The following is a 26,663-nucleotide window of genomic DNA, read 5'->3' as shown; positions in this document are numbered from 1 at the left end:
GCCCAGTACAACAGCAAGCAGCTGACACTAATTGAGGAGTCCATAAACACAAACAACTTCTGGCAAAATTGGAAAGAAAAAGAATCAAAACAAGAGGAATTAGCAAAACAAAATGGTGACATATGGACAACCCATTTTAAAACACTCTACAACACCGTTCAAATTGACACAAAAGCAGAACAACGCCAAATTCATGAGAAGTTTGAATGGATTAGAAAAAGCTATAAAGGACAATCAAAATCCACTGGACTCCCCAAATACTGACCAGGAGCTCTATAAGAAACTTCAGGCTCTTAAATTTAAAAAGACATGCGGACCTGATGGCATCCTAAATGAGATGCTCAAACTCACTAGTGCCCTGACATCTGGAATCAAGGGCTCATAACCCCAATCTTTAAGAACGGAGACAAATTTCACCCTAACAATTTGTGTGAACAGTAACTTGGGGAAGGTTTTCTGTAGTATTATAAATGTAAGAGTTCTAAACTTCCTTAATAGGCACAATGTCTTGAGTAAAAGCCAAATTGGATTTATACCAAAACATCGCACGACTGATCATATTTACACCCTGATAGATAAACATGTCCACCAAAATAATACCAAAATATACGCTTGCTTTATCGACTTCCAAAAAGCATTTGATTCTATTTGGCATACAGGACTGTTCTACAAAGTTATTGAAAGTGGTAAAACATATGACATAATTAAATCAATGTACAATGGCAATACGTGCAGCATGAAAATTGGCAAGAAAATAACAGAATTCTTTAACCAGGGGCGGGGCCTTCATCAGGGTTGCAATCTGAGCCCTGCACTCTTCAATATTTACATCAATGAATTGGCCACTAATCTAGAAAAATCCTCAGCCCCTGGTGTTAGTCTCCACAATTCAGCGGTTAAACGCTTGCTCTTCACAGATGACCTATGCCTGCTGTCACCTACAGCACATGACCTACAGCAGAGCCTGGACCTGCTAGAGCAGTACTGCCAGACCTGGGCCCTGGCAGTAAACCCCATAAAATACTAAAATAAGGATTTTCCAGAGAAGATCTAGATCTCAGGGAATTAGACCAAAGTTCTGCACACATTACAATTACTTAGGTTTAAAAATAAGCTCAACTGGACACCTTAATGAGGCAGTGAATGAACTGAGAGAGAAAGCACCCAGGGCATTCTACGCCATTAAAAAACAAATTCAAATTGAAATACCTATTAAAACCTTGCATGCAGAGTCCTGTAAGATTCTCCTACAGGAAAACTACAAACAATGCTGGGCAGAATTACGCCAACATCCACCAATAATGAAAACTCAAAAAAGAGCAATTCAGTTTTGGAAACATCTAAAATACAGTGAACCCTGGCCCTGCAATGCCAAGAGCTGAGCAAAGAAAAGAGTCCCCTCATCCAGCTGGTCCTGGTTCTGAGTTCACAAACCTGTTCTACTAACACACTGAATCCTCAGGACCAGAACATCCAATCAATCAGAATAAACCAAATTACAACACAGTCAAAACAAAACTACATTGCTTATTGGGAAACACAAGCACAAACACAAAGCAAAATGCAGTTCTATCTGTCCCTAAATTTACAGTACACCGTGGCTAACTATTTGACTATGGTTACTGATCAAAACCTTAGAAAAACCTTGACAAAGTACAAGCTCAGTGAGCACAGCCTTGCCATTGAGAAGGGTAGACACAGGAAAACCTGGGTCCCTGTAGAGGAAAGGCTGTGCAACCACTGCACAACAGCAGAACCTGAGACAGAGCTGCATTTCCTGACAAAATGTCAAAAATATAAAACAATTAGAATAATAACAATAAAACTCCCAAATTTGAAACCCTTATTCAAGGTTAAAGACCTCTCTGATGAGAGTAGGCTACCCATCCTGTTGGTGGAGGACGCAGAGAGCTGTGGGTTGGCAGCGCACTACATTGCTGCCTGCCATAAGTTGAGGGACAGTGTCTGACAGACCAATCAACCTGCACATGTACTCTACTGTATGTTTATTGTTATTTTTCAATGTATGGTTATTTTGACCCTTGGTTGTTGTTGTTACTGTTGTCCCGTCGCCAATTTTGATTCTTATTATTTTCATATTGTACATATCCAAAGTAAGCTTTGGCAATATGTAGATTATTACATCATGCCAATAAAGCAAATTTAATTGAATTGAAAGAGACAGAGACAGAGACAGAGACAGAGACAGAGACAGAGACAGAGACAGAGACAGAGACAGAGACAGAGACAGAGACAGAGACAGAGACAGAGAGAGAGAGAGAGATAAACACAGCGGACAGAAGGGTAGCAGACAGACAGACAGACAGACAGACAGACAGACAGACAGACAGACAGACAGACAGACAGACAGACAGACAGACAGACAGACAGACAGACAGACAGACAGACAATGAGAAAGAAAGACACAGAGAGAGAGAGACAGACAGACATAGAGAAAGAAAGACACAGAGAGAGAGAGAGACAGACAGAGAGAGAGACAGACAGACAGACAGACAGACAGACAGACAGACAGACATAGAGAAAGAAAGACACAGAGAGAGAGAGAGACAGACAGAGAGAGAGAGAGAATTGAGAAAAACTATTTTTGACCCCACTCTAAATAATGATGATGGTATTTTAATATGAAAGAGAAAGGCGATCATCAGTAGCAGTATTGGAATCCACACTGACCAATAAGAGGAGATGAGCTCATAGGGATGTGAATTGACTAATGAATAAAGAAAATGGTGGAGACAAATCCTCTTACCTTCTGTACAGAGTCATCCACTGACATGAGTGTTTGCAGTCTCTTTCTGTGCAGGAAGTTAGTGAACTCCATGTGGATGGGTCTCATGGGACCGGTGTACTGCATGATCCAGTGTTTATCCATGTTGGGGGCGTAGTTATAACTGGGGGTGCTGCGGAGACGACAGGAGAGGAGACAAGCAATGGTTACAGACAAGGCCTGTCTGTCGATACAGCGAGTGTGGAGGAGAGGGGACTTATGGGGTTGGTCTGAGTTATAACAGGGGGTGCTGCGGAGATGACAGAAGACACCCAAAAATGTGTTGAAAATATTATTTTGACCCATTCAGTGTTTTTTACATTTTAATTCCCAATGGACATAAAGAAGAAGAGACTATAGAAAAAATGATGTTACAATATAGAGGCTATGAAATAAACAGAACCTGTTTAAAGAGAAGCAGAACCTGTTTAAAGAGAAGCAGAACCTGTTTAAAGAGAAGCAGAACCTGTTTTAAAGAGAAGCAGAACCTGTTTAAAGAGAAGCAGAACCTGTTTAAAGAGAAGCAGAACCTGTTTAAAGAGAAGCAGAACCTGTTTAAAGAGAAGCAGAACCTGTTTAAAGAGAAGCAGAACCTGTTTAAAGAGAAGCAGAACCTGTTTAAAGAGAAGCAGAACCTGTTTAAAGAGAAGCAGAACCTATTTTAAAGAGAAACAGAACCTGTTTAAAGAGAAGCAGAACCTGTTTAAAGAGAAGCAGAACCTGTTTAAAGAGAAGCAGAACCTGTTTAAAGAGAAGCAGAACCTGTTTAAAGAGAAGCAGAACCTGTTTAAAGAGAAGCAGAACCTGTTTAAAGAGAAGCAGAACCTGTTTTAAAGAGAAGCAGAACCTGTTTAAAGAGAAGCAGAACCTATTTTAAAGAGAAACAGAACCTGTTTAAAGAGAAGCAGAACCTGTTTAAAGAGAAGCAGAACCTGTTTAAAGAGAAGCAGAACCTGTTTAAAGAGAAGCAGAACCTGTTTAAAGAGAAGCAGAACCTATTTTAAAGAGAAACAGAACCTGTTTAAAGAGAAGCAGAACCTGTTTTAAAGAGAAGCAGAACCTGTTTAAAGAGAAACAGAACCTGTCTGGAAGACAAGCAGAACCTGTTTTAAAGAGAAGCAGAACCTGTTTTAAAGAGAAACAGAACCTGTTTAAAGAGAAGCAGAATCTGTTTTAAAGAGAAGCAGAACCTGTTTAAAGAGAAGCAGAACCTGTTTAAAGAGAAACAGAATCTGTTTTAAAGAGAAACAGAACCTGTTTTAAAGAGAAGCAGAACCTGTTTTAAAGAGAAGCAGAACCTGTTTAAAGAGAAGCAGAACCTATTTTAAAGAGAAACAGAACCTGTTTAAAGAGAAGCAGAACCTGTTTAAAGAGAAGCAGAACCTGTTTAAAGAGATGCAGAACGTGTCTTAAATGTCCCTAAATAGAACAGCCACCAGAGCATCAACTAACCATAAAGAAACCCTTTAAGGTTTCAGCAGTAAGCAACACACCTTTTCTCATTTCTCAGAGTCCTTGTCAAAAGTAGTGCACTATATAGGGAATGTGAGGTCATGTGAGAAGCAGTCTGTCGGTTCTACCCTTCTGTCCGCTGTGTCAATCAATCAATCAATCAATATATCTCTCTCTGCTCTCTCTGCTCTCTCTCTTCTCTGCTCTCTCTCTTCTCTGCTCTCTCTCTCTCTCTCTCTCTGCTCCCTCTCTCTCTCTCTCTCTTTTTGCTCTCGCTGCACTCTCTCTCCCTCCCTCCCCCTGACTATCTCTCCTCTCACACCAAGACGACAGACCTGTTGCTTTTGGCTCGGATAAATAATTTGAGGGTTGGCACATGCTTAAGAAAAAAATAGCTGTGTTAGACTCCAGACCCCAAAGTCAAGTTGACTACAAGTCTTGGACTGTAAAGCTAATAATTGATGATCGTAACTATATTTAAAACCAAAAATACTTTTAGACTTTGACTCAAGTAGTATTTTACTGGGTGACTCACTTTTACTTGTGTAACTTTCTCTTTCTAAGGTATCTATAATTTTAATGAAGTATGTCCTTTTTCCACCACTGGGTGGGTTGGTCTGTGGGTGTGAGTGGGGGGGGGATGGGTAGGTGTGGGTGGGTGGGTGGGTGGGTGAGGGTATGGGTGGGTGTCTGTGGGTGTGAGTGGAGGGGATGGGTAGGTATGGGTGGGTGTCTGTGTGGATGGGTGTCTGTGTGGGTGGGTGTGTGTGGGTAGGGGTGGGTGGGTGTGGGTGAGGGTGGGTGTGTGTCTGTGTGGGTAGGGTTGGGTGGGTGTGGGTGAGGGTGGGTGTCTGTGTGGATGGGTGTCTGTGTGGGTGGGTGTGGGTGGGTAGGGGTGGGTGGGTGTGGGTGAGGGTGGGTGTGTGTCTGTGTGGGTAGGGTTGGGTGGGTGTGGGTGAGGGTGGGTGTCTGTGTGGGTAGGGGTGGGTGGGTGTCTGTGTGGATGGGTGTGGGTGTGGGTGGGTGTCTGTGTGGGTAGTGGTGGGTGTGGGTGTGGATGGGTGTCTGTGTGGATGGGTGTCTGTGTGGATGGGTGAGGGTGAGGGTGTGGGTGGGTGAGGGTGTGGATGAGTGTCTGTGTGGATGGGTGAGGGTGAGGGTGAGGGTGTGGGTGGGTGTCTGTGGGTGAGGGTGTGGATGGATGGATGTGGGTGAGGGTGTGGGTGGGTGAGGGTGTGGGTGGGTGAGGGTGTGGGTGTGGGTGTGGGTGTGGGTGGGTGAGGGTGTGGATGGGTGAGGGTGAGGGTGTGGGTGGGTGAGGGTGTGGATGGGTGAGGGTGAGGGTGTGGGTGGGTGAGGGTGTGGATGGGTGTCTGTATGGATGGGTGAGGGTGAGGGTGTGGGTGGGTGAGGGTGTGGATGGGTGTCTGTGTGGATGGGTGAGGGTGAGGGTGAGGGTGTGGGTGGGTGAGGGTGTGGATGGGTGAGGGTGAGGGTGTGGGTGGGTGAGGGTGTGGATGGGTGTCTGTGTGGATGGGTGAGGGTGTGGATGGGTGTCTGTGTGGATGGGTGAGGGTGAGGGTGTGGGTGGGTGAGGGTGTGGATGGGTGAGGGTGAGGGTGTGGGAGGGTGAGGGCGTGGGAGGGTGAGGGTGAGGTTGGGTGAGGGTGAGGGTGTGGGTGGGTGAGGGTGTGGATGGGTGAGGGTGTGGGTGAGGGTGTGGATGGGTGTCTGTGTGGATGGGTGAGGGTGTGGATGGGTGAGGGTGTGGGTGAGGGTGTGGATGGGTGAGGGTGTGGGTGAGGGTGTGGATGGGTGTCTGTGTGGATGGTTGAGGGTGTGGGTGGGTGTCTGTGGGTGAGGGTGTGGATGGGTGTCTGTGTGGATGGGTGAGGGTGAGGGTGTGGGTGGGTGTCTGTGGGTGAGGGTGTGGATGGGTGTCTGTGTGGATGGGTGAGGGTGTGGGAGGGTGAGGGTGTGGGAGGGTGAGGGTGAGGTTGGGTGAGGGTGAGGGTGTGGGTGGGTGAGGGTGTGGATGGGTGAGGGTGTGGGTGAGGGTGTGGATGGGTGTCTGTGTGGATGGATGTGGGTATTTGTTTTTGTAGCGGTGGAGGTGTAAAGAGAGAGAAGTATAGTACACGTTGGTTTTGATGTTGATGAAAAACACTCCTGAGACACCAGCTAAACAAGAATACTTCCCACTCCATGCTCTGTTAGTTCTTCAATGTGTTGCTTGACTTGGTAAGATCCAACTAATCCGTGGTGGGCTTACATGCTAGGAGGCTGCGCAGTAAGGCAGGAAAACACCTAGACTCTACCTGTGATTAAACAGCTAGACTCTACCTGTGATAAAACAGATAGACCCTGTCTGTCATAAATCAAAAGGGGCGTCTGTATTTTGGAAGGGAGCGATGGAAAGGGGAGGGTTTGATGTTAATGTCATCAACGTTCCTTCACCAAGGCGTGTCTCTCTCTCTTTTGCTGCACTGACTGGGGCTCCATCCCAAATAGCATCATAGTCCCTATTTAAAAAACTGCTTTTGAGCACGGCCCATTGGGAATAGGGTGACATTTTTAACACACCTTGTGAATGGTACCAAATGGCATGGGAACTGAGAACCTGACAACTACAAGTTATGTGGTGTGAACTACAGCTTGGTAATGTTAGGTGTGTACTACAGCTTGGTAATGTGTTTGTTCTTGCTTGGTAATGTGTGGTGTGAACTACAGCTTGGTAATGTGTGGTCCATATTATGGCAAGAACAGCTCAAATAAGCAAAGAGAAACGACAGCCCATCATTACTTTAAGACATGAAGGTCAATCAATAAGGAACATTTCAAAAACTTTGAAAGTTTCTTGAAGTGCAGTTGCAAAAACCATCGAGTCCTATGATGAAACTGGCTCTCATGAGGTCCGCCACAGGAATGAAAGACCCAGAGTTAACTCTGCTGCAAAGGATAAGTTAATTAGACTTTCCAACCTCAGAAATGTTCATGGTTGAATTCCTGCAAAGAAACCACTACTAAAGGACACCAATAAGAAGAAGAGACTTGCTTGGGCCAAGAAACACAAGCAATGGACATTAGACCAGTGGAATGTTGTCCTTTTGTCTGGAGTCCAAATTGGACTTCACTATATCATTAGGGAGTAGTATATCCTATAGGACACCATATTTGGTCAGAGAGCGACGCCTTCATGGCACGCCGATGATGCGGGCGGACATCACTTGAACAACTGTATCTCGGTCAAATAAGCACCAATTGGGGTCAAACAAAGCTAGCTAGATAGCCAATGAGCTGGGCTTTTCCGGGAGTATTCGGAAACCATGTATATGTCGTAGAATGTAGCTTCTATGCTTGTACGACAGCATGCCCTTTTCATTTTGGACAAAAATTATAAGGATATTCAGAGTTATGAAGTTATGAAGACTGGTTGTTTTGCAAATGTTGAACTTATAATAGGGCTACTAATACTTGGAAAGCTAAATCAAAGTCCATGTATACAGATTTGACGATATTCCTGCAGAAAAATGTAATATGAATGCGAATGTCTCCTTCACGATTTGCCCAAATGTACCTGGGGAATTCACACTAAATGTCTTGTAATTCACTCATACTTCAAGTTATCCATCTGCGCTGCCATCTTGTGGACACTATCGGAATTACAACAAGAGTGATGGCTAGAACTGGGACCTTTCTCTTGCATTTCAAAGATGGTGGTAGAAAAAGACCAGTTGTTTTTTTTCTTTGTATTTTCTTCTACCAGATCTATTGTGTTATATTCTCCTACATTCAATTCACATTTCCACAAACTTCAAAGTGTTTCCTTACAAATGGTACCAAGAATATGCATATCCTTGCTTCAGGGCCTGAGCTACAGGCAGTTAGATTTGGGTACGTCCTTTAGGCGAAACTTGAAAAAAAGGGGGCAATCCCTAAGCCACCTAGAGGTCTAGTAACATACCCCCCCCCCCCCCCCCCCCCCCAACTCCAACCAATGGAGAGGCTTAACTTAGCCTTGTCCTGAGAGATCGTAACGTTGCTGGATCAGAACCATACGGATAGAATCAAGCTGATTGCTTAGAAATTCTAGGGACAAGGACAACATCGGAGAGATAGGTAGGAGCATGTCTATGTAATGCTTTGAAGACTAGCAGTAAAACCTGAAAATCAGCCCTAAACTTAACTCCTCTCCTCTCTCCTCTCCCCTCCTTTACTCTACTCTGCTCGCTGAAACAAATACAGTATGTAGTACTTTCTGTGTGTGTGAGCGTGTGTGAGGGTGCGTGTGTGTGTGTGTGAGCGTGCGTGTGTGTGTGTGTGAGCGTGTGTGTGTGTGTGTGTGTGTGTGTGTGTGTGTGTGTGTGTGAGCGTGTGTGAGGGTGCGTGTGTGTGTGTGTGTGTGTGTGTGTGTGTGTGTGTGTGTGTGTGTGTGTGTGTGTGTGTGTGTGTGTGTGTGTGTGTGTGTGTGTGTGTGTGTGTGTGTGTGTGTGTGTGTGTGTGTGTGTGTGCGTGTGTGAGGGTGCGTGTGTGCGTCTCACATGTGTTGGGAGGCATTAGGGAACATCTCTGAGTATTGTGGGGCTGAGTCCTCCGGCCCGTGGGGGGCAGCGTGGGTGATGACCATCATCACTGGCCGGTGAGGGTACACCTTCTTGGACATACGGAAGAAGTTGATACTGTCGTTGGTGATCAGGTCCGTGAAATAGTCCTGCAACGGGGAGAACGACAACAGGAATAACAAGTATTATCTTTACAGCTGGAATCCCTTACGGTGAAACTGCCATGTTTGTTTGTTTACAACAACAAAGAAGTTACTGTAAACAACCAACACAGTTTTACCACGTACAGCAGAACAGCAGAATATGTCATTGTTTTGACCACCCGGTTGGACGCTCGTCAGCTCTGTTTCATCAACAAAACAAAAACAAAAACAATAACAAAGGCGGTGGGGCGGACAGTGGCGTTTCCAATCATGCGGATTCAATCTTTACTTCTCATTGTGTGGATAAAAGGTTTTGTATTGTACAGGTTAGGCTCTGTCCAGAACAGACAATGGGAGGCGCGCGGTGTACTACATAGAGCCATGACTACATGGAACTCTATTCCACAGAATCAGAAAATAGACCTTATGGAACAGCGGGGACTGTGAAGAGACACACACACTGAGGCGCAGACACAAGCAAACAGACACAAACGCTAGCACACACACTCTACACAGACGTAGATTGTGATATTGTTGTATGGTGGTATTATACATTTTGTACTGTAGATGTGTAGTGGTGTAATAATGTTATATAATGTACTGTTTTATTTACATTACATTTACATTTAAGTCATTTAGCAGACGCTCTTATCCAGAGCGACTTACAAATTGGTGCATTCACCTTATGACATCCAGTGGAACAGCCACTTTACAATAGTGCATCAAGATCTTTTAAGGGGGGGGGGGGTCAGAAGGATTGCTTTATCCTATCCCAGGTATTCCTTAAAGTGGTGGGGTTTCAGGTGTCTCCGGAAGGTGGTGATTGACTCCGCTGTCCTGGCGTCGTGAGGGAGTTTGTTCCACCATTGGGGGGCCAGAGCAGCGAACAGTTTTGACTGGGCTGAGCGGGAACTGTACTTCCTCAGTGGTAGGGAGGCGAGCAGGCCAGAGGTGGATGAACGCAGTGCCCTTGTTTGGGTGTAGGGCCTGATCAGAGCCTGGAGGTACTGAGGTGCCGTTCCCCTCACAGCTCTGTAGGCAAGCACCATGGTCTTGTAGCGGATGCGAGCTTCAACTGGAAGCCAGTGGAGAGAGCGGAGGAGCGGGGTGACGTGAGAGAACTTGGGAAGGTTGAACACCAGACGGGCTGCGGCGTTCTGGATGAGTTGTAGGGGTTTAATGGCACAGGCAGGGAGCCCAGCCAACAGCGAGTTGCAGTAATCCAGACGGGAGATGACAAGTGCCTGGATTAGGACCTGCGCCGCTTCCTGTGTGAGGCAGGGTCGTACTCTGCGGATGTTGTAGAGCATGAACCTACAGGAACGGGCCACCGCCTTGATGTTAGTTGAGAACGACAGGGAGTTGTCCAGGATCACGCCAAGGTTCTTAGCGCTCTGGGAGGAGGACACAATGGAGTTGTCAACCGTGATGGCGAGATCATGGAAAGGGAAGTCCTTCCCCGGGAGGAAGAGCAGCTCCGTCTTGCCGAGGTTCAGCTTGAGGTGGTGATCCGTCATCCACACTGATATGTCTGCCAGACATGCAGAGATGCGATTCGCCACCTGGTCATCAGAAGGGGGAAAGGAGAAGATTAATTATGTGTCATCTGCATAGCAATGATAGGAGAGACCATGTGAGGTTATGACAGAGCCAAGTGACTTGGTGTATAGCGAGAATAGGAGAGGGCCTAGAACAGAGCCCTGGGGGACACCAGTGGTGAGAGCACGTGGTGAGGAGACAGATTCTCGCCACGCCACCTGGTAGGAGCGACCTGTCAGGTAGGACGCAATCCAAGCGTGGGCCGCGCCGGAGATGCCCAACTCGGAGAGGGTGGAGAGGAGGATCTGATGGTTCACAGTGTCGAAGGCAGCCGATAGGTCTAGAAGGATGAGAGCAGAGGAGAGAGAGTTAGCTTTAGCAGTGCGGAGCGCCTCCGTGATACAGAGAAGAGCAGTCTCAGTTGAATGACTAGTCTTGAAACCTGACTGATTTGGATCAAGAAGGTCATTCTGAGAGAGATAGCAGGAGAGCTGGCCAAGGACGGCACGTTCAAGAGTTTTGGAGAGAAAAGAAAGAAGGGATACTGGTCTGTAGTTGTTGACATCGGAGGGATCGAGTGTAGGTTTTTTCAGAAGGGGTGCAACTCTCGCTCTCTTGAAGACGGAAGGGACGTAGCCAGCGGTCAGGGATGAGTTGATGAGCGAGGTGAGGTAAGGGAGAAGGTCTCCGGAAATGGTCTGGAGAAGAGAGGAGGGGATAGGGTCAAGCGGGCAGGTTGTTGGGCGGCCGGCCGGCCGTCACAAGACCCGAGATTTCATCTGGAGAGAGAGGGGAGAAAGAGGTCATAGCACAGGGTAGGGCAGTGTGAGCAGAACCAGCGGTGTCGTTTGACTTAGCAAACGAGGATCGGATGTCGTCGACCTTCTTTTCAAAATGGTTGACAAAGTCATCTGCAGAGAGGGAGGAGGGGGGGGGGGGAGGATTCAGGAGGGAGGAGAAGGTGGCAAAGAGCTTCCTAGGGTTAGAGGCAGATGCTTGGAATTTAGAGTGGTAGAAAGTGGCTTTAGCAGCAGACAGAAGAGGAAAATGTAGAGAGGAGGGAGTGAAAGGATGCCAGGTCCGCAGGGAGGCGAGTTTTCCTCCATTTCCGCTCGGCTGCCCGGAGCCCTGTTCTGTGAGCTCGCAATGAGTCGTCGAGCCACGGAGCGGGAGGGGAGGACCGAGCCGGCCTGGAGGATAGGGGACATAGAGAGTCAAAGGATGCAGAAAGGGAGGAGAGGAGGGTTGAGGAGGCAGAATCAGGAGATAGGTTGGAGAAGGTTTGAGCAGAGGGGAGAGATGATAGGATGGAAGAGGAGAGAGTAGCGGGGGAGAGAGAGCGAAGGTTGGGATGGCGCGATACCATCCGAGTAGGGGCAGTGTGGGAAGTGTTGGATGAGCGCGAGAGGGAAAAGGATACAAGGTAGTGGTCTGAGACTTGGAGGGGAGTTGCAATGTGGTTAGTGGAAGAACAGCATCTAGTTAAGATGAGGTCAAGCGTGTTGCCTGCCTTGTGAGTAGGGGGGGAAGGTGAGAGGGTGAGGTCAAAAGAGGAGAGGAGTGGAAAGAAGGAGGCAGAGAGGAATGAGTCAAAGGTAGACGTGGGGAGGTTAAAGTCGCCCAGAACTGTGAGAGGTGAGCCGTCCTCATTAAAGGAGCTTATCAAGGCATCAAGCTCATTGATGAACTCTCCGAGGGAACCTGGAGGGCGATAAATGATAAGGATGTTAAGCTTGAAAGGGCTGGTAACTGTGACAGCATGGAATTCAAAGGAGGCGATAGACAGATGGGTAAGGGGAGAAAGAGAGAATGACCACTTGGGAGAGATGAGGATCCCGGTGCCACCACCCCGCTGACCAGCTGCTCTCGGGGTGTGCGAGAACACTTGGGCGGACGAAGAGAGAGCAGTAGGAGTAGCAGTGTTATCTGTGGTGATCCATGTTTCCGTCAGTGCCAAGAAGTCGAGGGACTGGAGGGAGGCATAGGCTGAGATGAACTCTGCCTTGTTGGCCGCAGATCGGCAGTTCCAGAGGCTACCGGAGACCTGGAACTCCACGTGGGTCGTGCGCGCTGGGACCACCAGATTAGGGTGGCCGCGGCCACGCGGTGTGAAGCGTTTGTATGGTCTGTGCAGAGAGGAGAGAACAGGGATAGACAGACACATAGTTGACAGGCTACAGAAGTGGCTGCGCTAATGCAAAGGAGATTGGAATGACAAGTGGACTACACGTCTCGAATGTTCAGAAAGTTAAGCTTACGTAGCAAGAATCTTATTGACTAAAATGATTAAAATGATACAGTACTGCTGAAGTAGGCTAGCTGGCAGTGGCTGCGTTGTTGACTTTGTAGGCTAGCTGGCAGTGGCTGCGTTATTCACACTACACTAATCAAGTCGTTCCGTTGAGTGTAATAGTTTCTACAGTGCTGCTATTCGGGGGCTAGCTAGCTAGCTAGCAGTGTTGATTACGTTATGTTGCGTTAAAAGAACGACAATAGCTGGCTAGCTAACCTAGAAAATCGCTCTAGACTACACAATTATCTTTGATACAAAGACGGCTATGTAGCTAGCTATGTAGTTAGCTACGATCAAACAAATCAAACCGTTGTACTGTAATGAAATGAAATGAAAATGTGATACTACCTGTGGAGCGAAGCGGAATGCGACCGGGTTGTTGAGTGCGGAAGTTCTATTCGGTAGACGTTGGCTAGCTGTTGGCTAGCTAGCAGTGTTTCCTACGTTAAGGACGACAAATAGCTGGCTAGCTAACCTCGGTAAATTAAGATAATCACTCTAAAACTACACACTCTGAACTACCCAATTATCTTGGATACGAAGACAGCAAAGACAACTATGTAGCTAGCTAACACTACACTAATCAAGTAGTTCCGTTGAGTGTAATAGTTTCTACAGTGCTGCTATTCGGTAGACGGTGGACGTTTGCTAGCTGGCTAGCTGCTGGGCAGATAGCAGTGTAGACTACGTTAGGACGACGAAATACGATAATTACGCAATTATCTTTGATACAAGGACGGCTATGTAGCTAGCTAAGAAGAAATTGCTAAGATTAGACAAATCAAACCGTTGTACTATAATGAAATGTATTGAAAAGTTATACTACCTGCGGAGCGAAGTGCGAATGCGACCGCTCGCTCCAAACCACTGTTTTATCTTTCATTTTATATGTAATGTAAGTGCTTTAATATGTTTGGACCCCATTCATGATCTGACTTACAGTATAAGACAAGGACACTCTAGAACCCTAGGACACTCTAGAACTCTAGGACACTCTAGAACTCTAGGACACTCTAGAGCCCTAGAACACTCTAGAAATCTAGGACACTCTAGAACCCTAGAGCACTCTAGAACTCTAGGACACTCTAGAACTCTAGGACTCTAGGACACTCTAGAACTCTAGAACTCCAGGGTACTCTAGAACTCTAGGACACTATAAACTCTACGACTCTAGAACTCTACGACTCTGAACTCCAGGGTACTCTAGAACTCCAGGGTACTCTAGAACTCCAGGGTACTCTAGATCTCCAGGGTACTCTAGATCTCCAGGGTACTCTAGATCTCCAGGGTACTCTAGAACTCTAGGAATCTCTAGAACTCTAGGAATCTCTAGAACCCTAGGAATCTCTTGAACTCTAGGACACTAAAACTCACAGGTACCAATGATTTGATGGAAATGAGATTAAATGTAGGTTCTGCAATGCAGCAAGTGCCATCCAGAGCTGCAGAGAGATTTTCTAATACCAAAATCACCATCAATCAATCAAACGTACTTATAAAGCCCTTCTTACATCAGATGATGTCTCAAAGTGCTGTACAGAAACCCACCCTAAAACCCCAAACAGCAAGCAATGCAGATGTAGAAGCACAGTGGCTAGGAGAAACTCCCTGGAAAGGCCAGAACCTAGGAAGAAACCTAGAGAGGAACTAGGTTCTGAGGGGTGGCCAGTCCTCTTCTGGCTGTGCTGGGTGGAGATTAGAAGAGTACATGGCCATTAAGGTAAGATTGTTCTTCAAGATGTTCAAACGTCATAGATGACCAGCAGGGTGAATCAGAGGTCGAGAACGCAGGGGCGGTAGAGGGAGAGAGAGAGTCAAAAACAGCAGGTCCAGGACAAGGTAGCACGTCCGGTGAACAGGTCAGGGTTCCATAGCCGCAGGCAGAACAGTTGAAACTGGAGCAGCAGCATGACAAGGTGGACTGGGGACAGCCAGGAGTCATCAGGCCAGGTAGTCCTGAGGCCAGGTAGTCCTGAGGCATGTTCCTAGTGCTCAGATCCTCCGGGAGGGGAGGGAGAGAGAGAGTGTGTGTGTGTGTGTGTGTGTATCTGTGTGTGTGTGTGTGTGTGTGTGTGTGTGTGTGTGTGTGTGTGTGTGTGTGTGTGTGTGTGTGTGTGTGTGTGTGTGTGTGTGTGTGTGTGTGTGTGTGTGTGTGTGTGTGTGTGTGTGTGTGTGTGAGAGTGTGTGTATCTGTGTGAGTGTGAGTGTCTGTGTGAGTGTATGTGTGTGTGTGTGAGTGTGTGTGTGTGTGTGTGTGTGTGTGTGAGAGTGTGTGTATCTGTGTGAGTGTGAGTGTCTGTGTGAGTGTATGTGTGTGTGTGTGAGTGTGTCCACTGCCCACCTCGGGGATTATATTGTATAGGGTCTACTTGGTTCGGAAACCACAATGTGTTTGTCCAACCGTCCATCCATCACCCACATCTCTTACACACCTCAACGTGTCGGGAAACTTCACACCTCCGTCTAACTCAACAAGACAACTCATTTATCGTCTGACTACCAAGCATTTTTATACCTGTCCTTCGGACAGACCCTGAAACAGGACTGCCTGCATTCCAAATGGCACCCTTTTCCCTACATAGTGCACTATTCTACAGGCCCTGGTCATTAAGCAGTGCACTATATAGGGCATATGGAGAAATTTGTGCCATACTCCAGCACTGGGAAAACTCCTTTAGACTGACAGCTGGGAGGGTTGGCCGCATGATGTCATGTTGAAGACCCTGGTGTGTGTTGGTGTGTGTTGAAGTCCCTGGTATGTGTTGGTGTGTGTTGAAGTCCCTGGTGTGTGTGGGTGTGTGTTGAAGGCCCTGGTGTGTGTTGGTGTGTGTTGAAGGCCCTTGTCTGTTTTGAAGACCCTGGTGTGTGTTGAAGTGCCTGGTGTGTGTGTTGAAGTGCCTGGTGTGTGTGTTGAAGTCCCTGGTGTGTGTGTTGAAGTCCCTGGTGTGTGTGTTGAAGTCCCTGGTGTGTGTGTTGAAGTCCCTGGTGTGTGTGTTGAAGTCCCTGGTGTGTGTTGAAGTCCCTGGTGTGTGTGTTGAAGTCCCTGGTGTGTGTGTTGAAGTCCCTGGTGTGTGTTGAAGACCCTGGTGTGTGTTGAAGTCCCTGGTGTGTGTTGAAGTCCCTGGTGTGTGTTGAAGTCCCTGGTGTGTGTTGAAGACCCTGGTGTGTGTTGAAAACCCTGGTGTGTGTTGAAAACCCTGGTGTGTGTTGAAGGCCCTGGTGTGTGTTGGTGTGTGTTGAAGTCCCTTGTGTGTGTTGAAGGCCCTGGTGTGTGTTGAAGGCCCTGGTGTGTGTTGAAGGCCCTGGTGTGTGTTGAAGGCCCTGGTGTGTGTTGAAGGCCCTGGTGTGTGTGTTGAAGTCCCTGGTGTGTGTGTTGAAGTCCCTGGTGTGTGTGTTGAAGTCCCTGGTGTGTGTTGAAGTCCCTGGTGTGTGTTGAAGACCCTTGTCTGTTTTGAAGGCCCTGGTGTGTGTGTTGAAGGCCCTGGTGTGTGTGTTGAAGGCCCTGGTGTGTGTGTTGAAGGCCCTGGTGTGTGTGTTGAAGTCCCTGGTGTGTGTGTTAAAGGCCCTGGTGTGTGTGTTGAAGGCCCTGGTGTGTGTGTTGAAGGCCCTGGTGTGTGTGTTGAAGGCCCTGGTGTGTGTGTTGAAGGCCCTGGTGTGTGTGTTGAAGGCCCTGGTGTGCGTGGAGTTATCACTCCTCTCCTAGCCAGTCTGACATGGAATTAATTTTCTGGTGTGTGTGAGAGTGTGTGTGAGAGTATGTGTGTGTGTGTGTGAGAGAGTGAGAGTGAGAGAGTGAGAGAGTGAGAGAGTGAGAGAGTGAGAGACTGAGAGAGTGAGAGAGTGAGTGAGTGAGTGAGTGAGTGAGTGTGTGGGTGTGTGTGTGTGAGAGAGTGAGAGTGAGAGAGTGAGAGAGTGAGAGAGTGAGTGAGTGATTGAGTGAGTGTGTGAGTGTGTGAGTGTGTGAGTGAGTGTGTGTGAGAGAGTGAGAGTGAGAAAGTGAGAGAGTGAGAGAGTGAGTGAGTGAGTGAGTGAGTGAGTGAGTGAGTGTGTGGGTGTGTGAGTGTGTGAGTGTGTGTGTGAGTGTGTGTGAGAGAGTGAGAGTGAGAGAGTGAGAGAGTGGGAGAGTGAGAGAGTGAGAGAGTGTGTGAGTGTGTGAGTGTGTGAGTGTGTGAGTGTGTGAGTGTGAGAGTGAGATATACAGTATATATAGAGAGAGATGTATATAGTGATATATATATATAGATGCAGGGTGGTAGTTCCTAAAGGCAACTTCTCCTCTCTTGGAGGCTGTTTTATGTTCTCTAAACGTTGTCATGACAATGAAATAAAACCCTCGGTCTCACAGAACAATCTCCAAGGAGACGCCACTTCAATTCATCAAATCAACACTCTACCATTAATTCACCCAGAATTCCTAGCCCATCTAGAACCCGCCAGGGACATAAATCAATATGAACCAATTAGCCGGGAGAAGACGTTGCATTGAATTACATTCAGTCGTTAAGGAACAACAAATAGGTCATGGGGATTTAATGGAGCAGTTACAAGTGCAGACAGGGTTTGGAACACACACACACACACACACACACACACACACACACACACACACACACACACACACACACACACACACACACACACACACACACACACACACACACACACACACACACACACACACACACACAGAGGGAACATCACCCGCGGGTATAGACCAGACGTACCTTGGAATACTCCACGCCGTGTTTCTCTTTGTACCCGTTCCGACAAACGGTGTAATTATAAAAGCGGGAATTTTTTAGGAGCCCGACCCATTCACGCCACCCAGGAGGGATGTAGCTCCCGTTGTACTCGTTCAGATACTTCCCAAAGAACGCTGACGAGAGGACGAGAGGAGACAGAGAGAATTAAGAGTTAGAAAAATACTTATTGTCCATCGCAATGCGGAAATGTGTCTTTGGCTTTCACACAATCTGTTAGAAGTACGGAATGGCAGGAGGATCATAAATGTCTTGTCTTTAAAAACCTGGATGTATTTTCTCTAAAGCTGATGATGTAAAAACCGAGCAATGTTTCTCATTACCATAGAGTAGGGTCATAAAAGGGATCTGGCAAAATATCAGCTCGTTTTTCCCTGTTGTGTCCAAATGAGCAAACCTTTACCTTTCTCTGACCCTAACACTCGAATAAAACTTCCTCCTTAGTAACCAGGTACCAGGAAATATCTGTCGACTTTAGTACCAGGAAATATCTGTCGACTTTAGTACCAGGAACTGTCTGTTGACTTTAGAACCAGGATCTGTCTGTTGATTTTAGTACCAGGATCTGTCTGTTGACTTTAGTACCAGGATCTGTCTGTTGACTTTAGTACCAGGAACTGTCTGTTGATTTTTGTACCAGGATCTGTCTGGCGACTTTTGTACCAGGATCTGTCTGTTGACTTTAGTACCAGGAACTGTCTGTTGATTTTTGTACCAGGATCTGTCTGGCGACTTTTGTACCAGGAACTGTCTGTTGACTTTAGTACCAGGAACTGTCTGTTGACTTTAGTACCAGGATCTGTCTGTTGACTTTAGAACCAGGAACTGTCTGTTGACTTTAGTGACAGTGTGTTGTGTTGGTATGCCCCCATCTCTCTCTCTGAAACCCCTTCCCCCTCCCTACTCCCCCCTCTCCCCTCTCTCTCTCCCCCTCTCCCTCCCCACTTCCCCCCTACCCCCCCATCCCTCTCTCTCTCCCCCTCTACCTCTCTCTCCCCCTCTCCCTCCCCCTTTCTATCTCTCCCCTGTATTTTCCACCTGTGTCTCTCTTCTGCTAACATCTCTCCATCTCCACCCAGTTAGCAGCCTCCTGGGCTCGGAGCCAGTCTACCCAGTGAGGTCTAATTGTAGACCAACACATCAGCTCCAAAACCAGCCCTCTCCGCTCTGCAACCCACAGGACCCAAATGAGCTGCCCGGCCCAGCGCCTGCCTTAACCGCCCCCCGCCTGCCTCCCGGCCTGCCCAGCCGACCGTCACTCAGAGAGCCGCTAGCTGATGGGACCCGACAGGAGCCTGGCACCCACACCACGTTTGCACTTCTCACAGCAGACAGAAAGGCAGGGGGAGAGGCAGGCAGGGTGGGGACCGAGAGAGAAGCAGGCAGGGAGTGGGGACAGGGAGAGAGGCAGGCAGGGAGTGGGGACAGGGAGAGAGGCAGGCAGGGAGTGGAGACAGGGAGAGAGGCAGGCAGGGAGTGGGGACCGAGAGAGAGGCAGGCAGGGAGTGGGGACATTGAGAGAGGCAGGCAGGGAGTGGGGACCGAGAGAGAGGCAGGCAGGGAGTGGGGACAGGGAGAGAGGCAGGCAGGGAGTGGGGACAGGGAGAGAGGCAGGCAGGGAGTGGGGACCGAGAGAGAGGCAGGCAGGGAGAGAGGCAGGCAGGGAGTGGGGACAGGGAGAGAGGCAGGCAGGGAGTGGGGACAGGGAGAGAGGCAGGCAGGGAGTGGGGACAGGGAGAGAGGCAGGCAGGGAGTGGGGACAGGGAGAGAGGCAGGCAGGGAGTGGGGACAGGGAGAGAGGCAGGCAGGGAGTGGGGACAGGGAGAGAGGCAGGCAGGGAGTGGGGACAGGGAGAGAGGCAGGCAGGGAGTGGGGACAGGGAGAGAGGCAGGCAGGGAGTGGGGACAGGGAGAGAGGCAGGCAGGGTGGGGACCGAGAGAGAGGCAGGCAGGGAGTGGGGACAGGGAGAGAGGCAGGCAGGGAGTGGGGACAGGGAGAGAAGCAGGCAGGGTGGGGACCGAGAGAGAGGCAGGCAGGGAGTGGGGACAGGGAGAGAGGCAGGCAGGGAGTGTGGACAGGGAGAGAGGCAGGCAGGGAGTGGGGACAGGGAGAGAGGCAGGCAGGGAGTGGGGACAGGGAGAGAGGCAGGCAGGGAGTGGGGACAGGGAGAGAGGCAGGCAGGGAGTGGGGACAGGGAGAGAGGCAGGCAGGGAGAGAGGCAGGCAGGGAGAGAGGCAGGCAGGGAGTGGAGACAGGCAGGGAGTGGGGACAGGGAGAGAGGCAGGCAGGGAGTTGGGACAGGGAGAGATGCAGGCAGGGAGTGGGGACAGGGAGAGAGGCAGGCAGGGAGTGGGGGCAGGGAGAGAGGCAGGCAGGGAGTGGGGACAGGGAGAGAGGCAGGCAGGGAGTGGGGACAGGGAGAGAGGCAGGCAGGGAGTGGGGACAGGGAGAGAGGCAGGCAGGGAGTGGGGACAGGGAGAGAGGCAGGCAGGGAGTGGGGACAGGGAGAGAGGCAGGCAGGGAGTGGGGACAGGGAGAGAGGCAGGCAGGGAGTGGGGACAGGGAGAGAGGCAGGCAGGGAGTGGGGACAGGGAGAGAGGCAGGCAGGGAGTGGGGACAGGGAGAGAGGCAGGCAGGGAGTGGGGACAGGGAGAGAGGCAGGCAGGGAGTGGGGACAGGGAGAGAGGCAGGCAGGGTGGGGACCGAGAGAGAGGCAGGCAGGGAGTGGGGACAGGGAGAGAGGCAGGCAGGGAGTGGGGACAGGGAGAGAAGCAGGCAGGGTGGGGACCGAGAGAGAGGCAGGCAGGGAGTGGGGACAGGGAGAGAGGCAGGCAGGGAGTGTGGACAGGGAGAGAGGCAGGCAGGGAGTGGGGACAGGGAGAGAGGCAGGCAGGGAGTGGGGACAGGGAGAGAGGCAGGCAGGGAGTGGGGACAGGGAGAGAGGCAGGCAGGGAGTGGGGACAGGGAGAGAGGCAGGCAGGGAGAGAGGCAGGCAGGGAGAGAGGCAGGCAGGGAGTGGAGACAGGCAGGGAGTGGGGACAGGGAGAGAGGCAGGCAGGGAGTTGGGACAGGGAGAGATGCAGGCAGGGAGTGGGGACAGGGAGAGAGGCAGGCAGGGAGTGGGGGCAGGGAGAGAGGCAGGCAGGGAGGGAGGGAGGGAATCAGATGAACAGAGGGAGGGAGAGAGGGAGGTAGGGAGGGAGAGAGGCAGGCAGGGAGGGAGGGAGGGAATCAGATGAACAGAGGGAGGGAGAGAGGGAGGTAGGGAGGGAGGGAGAGAGGCAGGCAGAGAGGCAGGCAGGGAGGGAGGGAATCAGATGAACAGAGGGAGGGAGAGAGGGAGGGAGGTAGGGAGGGAGGGAGAGAGGGAGCGAGAGAGGCAGGCAGGGAGGAAGGGAGGGAGGGAATCAGATGAACAGAGGGAGGGAGGGAGGGAGGGAGGGAGGGAGGGAGGGAGGGAGGGAGGGAGGGAGGGAGCGAGGGAGCGAGGGAGGGAGCGAGGGAGGGAGGGAATCAGATGAACAGAGGGAGGGAGAGAGGGAGGGAATCAGATGAACAGAGGGAGGGAGGGAGGGAGGGAGGGAGGGAGGGAGGGAGGGAGGGAGGGAGGCGACAGACAGTTTCAGGTACTAAAGTCAACTGAAAATTCCTGGTACTAAAATCAACAGACAGTTCCTGGTTCCTAGGGAGTAGGTGGTGTTAGGGTCAGAGAAAGGTAAAGGTTTCCCCGTTCAGACGTAACAGGGAAAAATGATCTGACATGTCGTTTAACTTGGGGACACAGGGGAGAGGACACTACTTTTTTTTGTATTATAACAATAGACGCTAGAAAAGTTCCATAATATTCTCACCTGTCCTGTATCCTGTGTTGTTGAGGTAGACAGCGAAGGAGCGTGGTTCATGCTGAGCCTGCCAGGACGGTGAGGAACAGTTCTCATTGTTGGTGTATGTGTTGTGATTGTGAACATACTTCCCTGTCAGCATGGACGAGCGAGACGGACAGCACATGGGCGTGGTCACAAAGGCGTTGGTGAATGAGGTGCCTCCATTCTCCATTATCTTACGAGTCTTATTCATCACCTGGAGAGAACCTGGAGAGGAGGAGGAGGATGGAGAGGAGGAGGAGGATTGAGAGGAGGAGGAGGATGGAGAGGAGGAGGAGGATGGAGAGGAGGGGGAGGATGGAGAGGAGGAGGAGGATGGACAGGAGGAGGAGGAAGATGGAGAGGAGGAGGAGGATGGACAGGAGGAGGATGGAGAGGAGGGGGGGTGGAGAGGAGGAGGAGGAGGATGGAGAGGAGGGGGGGGGTGGAGAGGAGGAGGAGGATGGAGAGGAGGGGGGGGTGGAGAGGAGGAGGAGGATTGAGAGGAGGAGGAGGATTGAGAGGAGGAGGAGGATGGAGAGGAGGGGGAGGAGGATGGATAGGAGGGGGAGGAGGATGGAGAGGAGGGGGGGAGGAGGAGGAGGAGGATGGAGAGGAGGAGGAGGATGGAGAGGAGGAGGAGGATGGAGAGGAGGAGGAGGATGGAGAGGAGGCGGAGGATGGAGAGGAGGCGGAGGAGGATGGAGAGGAGGCGGAGGAGGATGGAGAGGAGGAGGAGGAGGATGGAGAGGAGGGGGAGGAGGATGGAGAGGAGGGGGAGGAGGATGGAGAGGAGGAGGAGGAAGATGGAGAGGAGGGGGAGGAGGATGGATAGGAGGAGGAGGAGGATGGAGAGGAGGAGGAGGAGGATGGAGAAGAGGAGGAGGATGGACAGGAGGAGGAGGAAGATGGAGAGGAGGGGGAGGAGGATGGATAGGAGGAGGAGGAGGATGGAGAGGAGGAGGAGGATGGACAGGAGGAGGAGGAAGATGGAGAGGAGGGGGAGGAGGATGGATAGGAGGGGGAGGAGGATGGAGAGGAGGGGGGGAGGAGGAGGAGGAGGATGGAGAGGAGGAGGAGGATGGAGAGGAGGAGGAGGATGGAGAGGAGGAGGAGGATGGAGAGGAGCAGGAGGAGGATGGAGGATGGAGAGGAGGAGGAGGATGGAGAGGAGGAGGAGGATGGAGAGGAGGAGGAGGATGGAGAGGAGGAGGAGGATGGTTAGGAGGAGGAGGATGGAGAAGAGGAGGAGGATGGAGAGGAAGAGGATGGAGAGGAGGAGGATGGAGAGGAGGAGGAGGAGGATGGAGAGGAGGGAGAGGAGGAGGAGGATGGAGAGGAGGGAGAGGAGGAGGAGGAGGAGGATGGAGAGGAGGGAGAGGAGGAGGAGGATGGAGAGGAGGGAGAGGAGGAGGAGGATGGAGAGGAGGAAGAGGAGGAGGAGGAGGATGGAGAGGAGGAGGAGGATGGATAAGTGGAGGAGGATGGATAAGTGGAGGAGGATGGATAAGTGGAGGAGGATGGATAAGTGGAGGAGGAGGATGGAGAGGAGGAGGAGGATGGAGAGGAGGAGGAGGATGGAGAGGAGGAGGAGGATGGAGAGGAGGAGGAGGATGGAGAGGAGGAGGAGGAGGATGGAGAGGAGGAGGAGGATGGAGAGGAGGAGGAGGAGGATGGAGAGGAGGAAGATGAGGAGGAGGATGAGGAGGAGGATGGAGAGGAGGAAGATGGAGAGGAGGAGGATGGAAAGGAGGAGGAGGATGATGGAGAGGAGGAGGAGGATGGAGTGGAGGAGGATTATGGAGAGGAGGAGGAGGAGGATGAGAGGAGGAGGAGAAGGATGGAGAGGAGGAAGAGGAGGAAGAGGAGGATGGAGAGGAGGAGGATGGAGAGGAGGAGGAGGATGATGGAGAGGAGGAGGAGGATGATGGAGAGGAGGAGGAGGATGGAGAGGAGCAGGAGGAGGATGGAGAGGAGAAGGATGATGGAGAGGAGGAGGAGGATGGAGAGGGGGAGGAGGATGGAGAGGAGGAGGAGGATGGAGAGGAGGAGGAGGATGGAGAGGAGGAGGATGGAGAGGAGGAGGAGGATGGAGAGGAGGAGGATGGAGAGGAGGAGGAGGAGGATGGAGAGGAGGAAGAGGAGGAGGAGGAGGATGGAGAGGAGGAGGAGGATGGAGAGGGAGAGGATGATGAAGAGGAGGAGGATGGATAAGAGGAGGAGGATGGAGAGGAGGAGGATGGAGAGGAGGAGGATGGAGAGGAGGAGGAGGATGGAGAGGGAGAGGATGATGTAGAGAGAGAGGATGATGTAGAGAGAGAGGAGGATGGAGAGGAGGAGGAGGATGGAGAGGAGGAGGAGGATGGAGAGGAGGAGGAGGATGGAGAGGAGGAGGATGGAGATGAGGAGGATGGAGAGGAGGAGGATGGAGAGGAGGAGGATGGAGAGGAGGAAGAGGAGGAGGAGGAGGATGGAGAGGAGGATGATGGAGAGGAGGAGGAGGATGGAGAGGAGGAGGAGGATGGAGAGGGAGAGGATGATGTAGAGAGAGGATGATGGAGAGGAGGAGGAGGATGGAGAGGAGGAGGAGGATGGAGAGGAGGAGGAGGATGGAGAGGAGGAGGATGGAGAGGAGGAAGAGGAGGAGGAGGATGAGGATGAAGAGGAGGAGGAGGAGAATGGAGAGGAGGAGGAGGAAGATGAGGAAGAGGATGGAGAGGAGGAGGAGGATGGAGAGGAGGAGGATGGATAAGTGGTGGAGGATGAAGAGGAGGAGGATGGATAAGAGGAGGAGGATGGAGAGGAGGAGGATGGAGAGGAGGAGGATGGAGAGGAGGAGGAGGAGGATGGAGAGGGAGAGGATGATGTAGAGAGAGAGGATGATGTAGAGAGAGAGGAGGATGGAGAGGAGGAGGAGGATGGAGAGGAGGAGGAGGATGGAGAGGAGGAGGAGGATGGAGAGGAGGAGGATGGAGAGGAGGAGGATGGAGAGGAGGAGGATGGAGAGGAGGAAGAGGAGGAGGAGGAGGAGGAGGAGGAGAATGGAGAGGAGGAGGAGGAAGATGAGGAAGAGGATGGAGCGGAGGAAGAGGATGGAGAGGAGGAGGAGGATGGAGAGGAGGAGGAGGAGGAGGAGGATGGAGAGGAGGAGGATGAAGAGGAGGAGGATGAAGAGGAGGAGGGAGAGGAGGAGGAGGGAGAGGAGGAGGAGGAGGGAGAGGAGGAGGAGGATGGAGAGGAGGAGGATGGAGAGGAGGAGGATGGAGAGGAGGAGGATGGAGAGGAGGAGGAGGATGAAGATGAGGAGGAGGAAGATGAGGAAGAGGATGGATAGGAGGAAGAGGATGGAGAGGAGGAGGATGGAGAGGAGGTTGAAGAGGAGGAGGAGGATGAAGAGGAGGATTAGGACGTTGAAGAGGAGGATGAAGAGGAGGATGATGGGAAATGAAATAACAATTATTATCTTTAATGCCCTCTTGCTTTCTCCTGGCGCTGATACTTAGTTGAATTCATTGCAGTCTTGACAAATTGTCTAATTAACCGAGTTTCCATCCACACTTCCATCCAGTCATACAGTATTACAGATTTTTTTGCCATCTGATGGAAACAGGAAGTTTCGGTAATAAAAAAAAAAAGCAGAAGTATCATTTGTTCGTTCGACATGGTGGGATATATTTCTGTGTCGGTAAAATAAATTATGGGAAAAATGACGGTGGAAACATCTTCATGAGCAAATATAGAGTTAATAACCGTCATATAGAAGTGAACGTGGAGGTGATGTGTGGTCCTCCCATTATAACTGGGGAAACCATGCAGTTTATGAGGCTACACATGAAATACATGATGATGAACTTTACAGGGTGGTGAAAGACAACGGCGATGAGCTGGTGACATGATGATCGACTGCCTTTTGACAAACACAAGGGTCTTATTCTGGTGACATCATGATCGATGGTCAACTGCCTGTGACAAACACAAATATCCATAATAATCTCAAAATTCACTGCCCCCTACTGCTGGTCAGGTGTATTTATTATACTGCTGGTCAGGTGTATTTATTATCCTGCTGGTCAGGTGTATTTATTATCCTGCTGGTCAGGCGTATTTATTATCCTGCTGGTCAGGTGTATTTATTTATACTGCTGGTCAGGTGTATTTATTATCCTGCTGGTCAGGTGTATTTATTATACTGCTGGTTAGGTGTATTTATTATACTGCTGGTCAGGTGTATTTATTTCTACTGCTGGTCAGGTGTATTTATTATCCTGCTGGTCAGGTGTATTTATTATACTGCTGGTTAGGTGTATTTATTATCCTGCTGGTCAGGTGTATTTATTTATACTGCTGGTCAGGTGTATTTATTATCCTGCTGGTCAGGTGTATTTATTATACTGCTGGTCAGGTGTATTTATTATCCTGCTGGTCAGGTGTATTTATTATCCTGCTGGTCAGGTGTATTTATTATCCTGCTGGTCAGGTGTATTTATTTATACTGCTGGTCAGGTGTATTTATTATCCTGCTGGTCAGGTGTATTTATTATACTGCTGGTCAGGTGTATTTATTATACTGCTGGTCAGGTGTATTTATTATACTGCTGGTCAGGTGTATTTATTATCCTGCTGGTCAGGAGTATTTATTATCCTGCTGGTCAGGTGTATTTATTATTCTGCTGGTCAGGTGTATTTATTATTCTGCTGGTCAGGTGTATTTATTATACTGCTGGTCAGGTGTTGTTATTTATACTGCTGGTCAGGTGTATTTATTATCCTGCTGGTCAGGTGTATTTATTATACTGCTGGTCAGGTGTATTTATTATCCTGCTGGTCAGGTGTATTTATTATCCTGCTGGTCAGGTGTATTTATTATCCTGCTGGTCAGTTGTATTTATTATCCTGCTGGTCAGGTGTATTTATTATACTGCTGGTCAGGTGTATTTATTATCCTGCTGGTCAGTTGTATTTATTATCCTGCTGGTCAGGTGTATTTATTATACTGCTGGTCAGGTGTATTTATTATACTGCTGGTCAGGTGTATTTATTATCCTGCTGGTCAGGTGTATTTATTATACTGCTGGTCAGGTGTATTTATTATCCTGCTGGTCAGGTGTATTTATTATCCTGCTGGTCAGGTGTATTTATTATCCTGCTGGTCAGGTGTATTTATTATCCTGCTGGTCAGGTGTATTTATTATACTGCTGGTCAGGTGTATTAATTATCCTGCTGGTCAGGTGTATTTATTATCCTGCTGGTCAGGTGTATTTATTA

The 26,663-nt window shown here is 49.9% G+C and overlaps 1 protein-coding gene across 1 annotated transcript in view; it reads right to left on the bottom strand.

Annotated features, from left to right (window-relative positions):
* The window catches only part of LOC129823225 (extracellular sulfatase Sulf-1-like), a 113,907-nt gene that overhangs the window by 51,061 nt on the left and 36,183 nt on the right, over nt 1-26,663 (bottom strand). Inside the window, exons 3-6 of the mRNA XM_055882108.1 lie at nt 21,386-21,625; nt 17,499-17,650; nt 8,779-8,948; nt 2,768-2,918 (exon numbers count right to left, since the gene is read on the bottom strand). Coding sequence (XP_055738083.1) covers nt 2,768-2,918; nt 8,779-8,948; nt 17,499-17,650; nt 21,386-21,625 — 713 coding nt within the window. The remainder of the gene's footprint in view (nt 1-2,767; nt 2,919-8,778; nt 8,949-17,498; nt 17,651-21,385; nt 21,626-26,663) is intronic.

This window comes from Salvelinus fontinalis, chromosome 25, assembly GCF_029448725.1.
Source record: "Salvelinus fontinalis isolate EN_2023a chromosome 25, ASM2944872v1, whole genome shotgun sequence".
Taxonomy (NCBI): Eukaryota; Metazoa; Chordata; class Actinopteri; order Salmoniformes; family Salmonidae; genus Salvelinus; species Salvelinus fontinalis.
The sequence above is the reverse complement of the archived record's forward strand: the minus strand, read 5'-3'. Positions and strand labels throughout refer to the sequence as shown.